We start from the raw sequence: 5,873 nt of genomic DNA, 5'->3' as shown, positions 1-5,873 counted from the left end.
TAAGTACAATTTGTGCTGCCTCCAAAGGATTAATCAGAATAATTTTTTTATTTAAATGAACTATAATTTGTTGGAAAATGTATTCCATGTTCAATTTTGAGAAAAATTATCTAGCTTCCTTTTGGGTGGACGTGCTACAAATATGTAATTTTATTATAATGACTCAGTACTATTATGAGTTGGTCATAAGTTACATATATATAATTGATTTTAATAATTAATTATGACTTAATTCATCTATATTTACATACCTATATGATTGGTGGACGGTTGAGTAAGGTTGTTTTTTTTGGTCCACTGAAGCGGAGAAAGCAGAATACTGACGTACGGCCCTGCGTGTGATAAATATTAGGGCCATAAAGATATTTTTATTTCATTTACTGCACCCTGTATAGATCTTTCCTTACGTAGATGCGAGCGTAGTTTATTTTTGCAAATATATATTGATAATTATCATTCTTTCCTTCTCTTGTTCTCCTTTCAATATAATGGAATTTAGTACAGAATTATGTTGTACTATGTAGATATCATTAATATTCTCCAGGCCAAACTACTTTCCTTTAATATATAATATACATACATACTATGCACAATCATTAATCAATATTCACACACTCAACCATTTCATAATTAATATTAGAAACTTACTTAATTAATTAAGGGTCAAATGATGTTTTATTGTACTAGTCATTCCTAGTGTTCTAAAAACTATGCACTTACTCGACTGTTATTTATTTGTTCATTGATGGTAATCTAAACAGAGTTTTTATTATACAAAGCTGTTATCATTAATTTTGTTTAAAATATGAGTGGACGTCGTAGCTCAATGGATAACCCGCTCGAAAAAAAAACCAAAACATTATCGTGAACTCAATGTGCCTACGTTAGTACTCCGGTTGTTCCTTGAGAAGGAAATACACGTAATGTATATGTGCTTCAAAGACGATTCCTACGTCAAATTGAGTAATTGTTGTACTAGAATGCTTATTCATTGTTACTTCATCTAACTAACTAAAGGGTGTAAAAGTATGAACAGAGACGAGGTAGATTATTTTTGTAGATGCAGACTAAACAGAGTTTTTAATTTCCAGCACAGTAATAATTATTCTTAAATTTTCAAGGAGAGAAAATTTATTTATAAAGTGCGTGAGTTGATGGATAATTAATTACTTGTACCACGAATTATTAGTAGAACTGAGGATCGATCAATAATTCCTACGACCAATCCAACGCTAATAACAAAACAGTTTTAATAAAATATGGATTTAATACTGTAATCTGAGTATGTCAATATAGAAAGGGGACCTACAACTTCTGTTTGATTCACGAAACCTTTTCAGCAGCAGAAGTTTTTTAGTTGCAACCTGAAAAGTATCTTTTCTCCTTGTAATCTGTATTTTATTATCATTATTCTTTTATTTCTTAAGAGAGAATATTTATATATATTCACTAGTTTGTGAAATTCACTATTAATTTGTTGTAGAATTTAAGAGTCAGTCCTTGTTAGACTCGGAGGAGAATTAAAGATTGACATTAGAATAAGTCCGATCCATGTAATTACTAGATACGGAGTGGGATCTTTTTTTAAAACCTTCATTAGACAACAAATCATGTATAAAAAGTAAAATTATCTAAAACTTTCAGGTGAAGATGCATTTACAAAAATATAATTAAACATTTAATTTTAAAATTTCTTCACCAAATTAAGGCCTACAAACATACAATATATATATATACATAAATTAAAAGCACATAAAATCAATAAAATTCAAACATAATATTAATTGCAAATTTGCGTTTAAAGCAACAAATAGCTCGTTTTTTTTGTTTGTTTTTTTGCTCTTCCAAAAAAAATTTGAGCATCTTCTGCAAAGTCAGAAAATGTATTGATGCGTTTGATGTATGATATCTAATGATATCAGATGCACAATCCCAAGCACCTTCGGTCACCTTAGGGGTTTTTAACTCAAAAGCTCAATATCTTGCCACCACTGAAATTAAAATGGTACAAATTTTCTCTGCACCCTCATTTACATAGTGGGATATGAGCTTATTTTTTTCCTTGGACGGCTCCTTGCAGCTGATGTAATGAAACGACATCACAGCTAAACTACTCTCTACCCTAACATTATTCAAACAGTCAGGATTCACATTTTTGGTTTCTTTTATTTTTAAATACTAGCAGAACATATTCTTCTCGGACTCTATCAAGGTCTTACAATTATAATTCCGAAACAAATCCTCAGAGTTACTCCTCTGTCTGTTCATGAGCACGCGCAAATGTTCAATCTGGTTTCGTATGCATATATTTGTTACAGGATTTTCGACTTGTCTTTACTTTTTAGTTTCTTTAGGTGTGGTTATCCGTCTTTAGACTTATGACTCCGTTACAAATCCTCAGCGTTACTCCTTGTACTCTTAAGCTAGTAATTACTGTATACTTAGATGTTCGTTCCTCAAGAACGAAATAATAATTTGAAGAATAAAAACAACAACCTTCAGGTTGCCAGATTAGACAACCAAAACTCTCATTAGGATTGTCATCTCTAAGAGTAGTATTGCTATTTTCCCTATGAAAAAAGTCGTGATTTCCAATCTTGATCCAATGCTACGAACGAACCTCACAAATCATGCTCATTATCGAAAATGAATTGCTACTCTATTTTTTAAAAGACTTCAAATTAATATTATATAATTAAATATGTAGTACATCATACGTATTATTGCTGTACATTAGGTCGGTTTGTTTTTCAACTTTTTTCGAATTTCGAGCAGGGCAAGTTTGGAAAAGTTGGGAATGGGCATGGAAAAACCTATTGCAAAATTCCATTATATGTCATCTGTATGGAGCACATCTAATTCAAAGTTTGAAAGGAGACAAAAGTTCCTTACTCCCAAAATTAAGATTAAAATACAGAATTAGTCCTTATTTTATATTAATTAAATTCTCACCTATAAAAAGATTACTAATTTTTTTAGTCTAGAGCTATTCTATGAAGCAAAAAGAGAGAATATTAGAAAAAAAATGTGAACTGTCCTTTCTCAAAATCTAAGTAAATGAAGCGCGCTATACGCGAATCATACAAATTGTACTAATATATATATTTTTTTTTTTGCTCCATAAGGCATTTTACAAGAAAACTTGCTAATTAAAATTTGTAGGTTAGATCATTGTCTGTCAAAAATATTTATTGCAAAATAACTAAAGATGTATTTTAATCCTCTAAATTCACCATATAAAGAGTTTTTGTCTTTTTTCCTAATTTGATTCAGATATGTGACTTAAAAAATGACCTTGTCGGACATTGCAATTTTGTAAAGTAACTTTCATGCCCTATGTAACTTTTCCCAGCTTACCCCTAATTGACATTCGATAAAAGTTTAAAATCAAACCTCTCTATTGGGCATTTATGTAATAAGTAACATTTTATGGGAAGGAACCTTGATGATATTATGAATAAGATTCCAAGCACAATAATAAAAAAGCCTAATTTTTCATTACATCAAATACAGTGGAGGCTCTTCTGAAGCAGGACTAATTGTTGAGAAAGATTATCATTCGATTAGATTCCCAGAAAGAAAATTAAAATCAAATGTAAATAGAGGAGGATCAAAAATAAAAATATTGACGTCAACTTCTTCTCCACATCATTATATATCTATGTTCACAACAGGTAGAGCCAGCTGCTTCAAATCATGTCAGAGTAAATTCAGGACTACAGTTGAAAGGAAAATATATATTAGATCCTTTCCAATTTATACCAAAAATACATCTCCCCATATTTTAATATATAGTATTGTCAAACATAAATAAAGTAAGTTCAAAAACCTGGCAAATTTGTGCAGATTCCTTTATTGTAAGCCTTAATATTAAAAAGTTCATCAAATGGCGGATTCATAGTACATATTATTTTTAACATTGCTCAAGGATATAGTTTGAAAATATTACTCATATAAATTACAATGATTTACACATAAATTGTAGTATGAATAATTAAATATTCTAATAATAAGGAGTAAATAATCAAATAGACATATCCATAGTAAGTTAGCCTGAAAATATTAATTAAAATAATTAAAGATTGTAAGGTAATTAAAGATAATTTTACTTACATAGTCTACAAGTTAATTTACATCCTTTTGTAATGGCATCAAGCTCTCCACAAAGATGTTTCATGTCAGGACAATTTCTATACATGTCATAGCATTCTAAAGACAAGAAAGGGATTCAAAAATTATAATAAAAAGTGAATAGTTTCAAATAAATAAAAATAACCAACCAGTGCATTCGCCGCAAGAAACTTTACAGCCATCTTTGATAAATTGGTTAGTCTTGCATTGATTTTTGTATAATGGACACTCTCTATAAATATCCTTACATTCTATTTGATATAATGAATTTAGTTTTTTCGTTCAATGACTACAAAATAACTACCTACCAACACTTGGCTTTCTCGTCGTTTTTTTTTCTGGGTCCTCGTTACAGTCATAACGCATTTTGACTTTAAGTGCATCTAAGTTTGTCATCCCTTTTCTATTACCGATAACAATACCAGTGGGTACAGGTCTAAGGACCCTCATTGTATCTTGGCCGGTGGTTGTAAAACTAAAAATTCAACAAATATAACTTTATACTAAAGGATTTGCTATAATTTAAATAATTACTCATCTAATCCATAGTGCATAATAGATCCATAGTCATACTCCAATCCAAACGTACGCGTCTTGAACCCCGAGTAGCAATTATCAAATGAAGTTTGTGTCGACCTGGGATCACATACTGGAGGACGTTCTCTTGCATTAATATCAATGGCTCTAAAATAATTAGAGATAGAATCCCGTTTAATTCTTGACCAATAAATTTGAACAAATTGATCTCGATCAGGTCTTGTTTGTTCGTGAGCAAATCCTAAAATATGGAGCATTTCGTGGGCAGCAATACCCATGATCTGAAAAGAAGGATACGTATGTAAGTGCAGAAAACTGCCTTTCTAATAAAATGCTAACTCACCATGCATGTGCTACGTCCGTTACTCCTTTGTAAATTCAAAACATGCATTCCACGGTTAGGGTTATATCCCAAGACTGCAAAGCATCCATCTTCTCTGGGGTTGATAAGGACAAAACTCTTTTGTCCTGAGCGTGGGACCCATTTCACGCACGTTTTACTCTCTATTTCTCTCATTGCGGATTTAATCACATCCAAGTCGGAACTGCTGTACCCAGAACTGATTTCGTAGGGAACTTCGTTGTTGGGCCACTTTGCCCCTGCTATAAAATTCCTTGAAGCCATTTCCTGTCTGTGAAATTTATCGTAAACGATGCGACATTCAGCATGCTTGACTGAAGACAAATAGGTTATACTAGAATGGATTTATACTTATTTCATTTACTTACCGCTTGAATAGACATCATGGAAAGTGAGGAGTAGAGTAGCAATGATTGTTAGTAACATCATTTCGCAATGCTCAGCTGTGGACTTGCGCTGTAATATCTGATTTGTATACATTTATTTATATTCGTTTTTTTGTATCACATGTGGTTTGTAAAAGATGAGTGGATTTTTTTTTTTTAAGTTTTGTTTGTTTTAGGATTACTCATGCTAAAAAAAATTATGTCGTGCACGAGAAAAAGAAGAACAATTATATACACAAATCAGAGAAAGGAGACATTTCCAGTTTAGTTTTGACTGCAATTACATTCAATGGAGATTTTAAATCCGGAAAATTTAAGAATAATGTATTTGACAATTCATTTTCATAAGAAATGACTCGAGCCAAACACTTGTAGCTTCAACAAAAGCCTCCAACAGGCCCCTAAAACACGCATTAGCCTGGATGAATATCTCCTTATCCATGTCGGCAAATGCCTTA

At 31.5% G+C, this 5,873-nt stretch overlaps 1 protein-coding gene across 1 annotated transcript; it reads right to left on the bottom strand.

Moving 5' to 3' along the window:
- Positions 1-3,837: 3,837 nt before the first annotated feature.
- LOC121124454 (hatching enzyme 1.2) lies at positions 3,838-5,484 on the bottom strand. Its single transcript, XM_040719608.1, has 7 exons — positions 5,398-5,484; positions 5,012-5,343; positions 4,666-4,949; positions 4,440-4,606; positions 4,281-4,382; positions 4,114-4,209; positions 3,838-4,053 (listed from the first exon to the last, which is right to left on the bottom strand). Exons 1-7 carry the CDS (start codon positions 5,456-5,458, stop codon positions 4,049-4,051), a joined length of 1,047 nt encoding a protein of 348 aa, XP_040575542.1. The 5' UTR covers positions 5,459-5,484; the 3' UTR covers positions 3,838-4,048.
- Positions 5,485-5,873: the final 389 nt, after the last annotated feature.

This window comes from Lepeophtheirus salmonis, chromosome 9 (genome assembly GCF_016086655.4).
Source record: "Lepeophtheirus salmonis chromosome 9, UVic_Lsal_1.4, whole genome shotgun sequence".
Taxonomy (NCBI): Eukaryota; Metazoa; Arthropoda; class Copepoda; order Siphonostomatoida; family Caligidae; genus Lepeophtheirus; species Lepeophtheirus salmonis.
This window is presented reverse-complemented; position numbering and strand designations above follow the sequence as displayed.

Coding starts and splice junctions, on each gene's coding strand:
- LOC121124454 (XM_040719608.1), bottom strand. CDS start 5,458: ATGATGTTACTAACAATCATTGCTACTCTACTCCTCACTTTCCATGAT. Junction 4,950..5,011: donor ACGGACGTAGCACATGCATG/GTGAGTTAGCAT, acceptor CCTTCTTTTCAG/ATCATGGGTATTGCTGCCCA. Junction 4,607..4,665: donor ATGCACTATGGATTAGATGA/GTAATTATTTAA, acceptor TTGAATTTTTAG/TTTTACAACCACCGGCCAAG.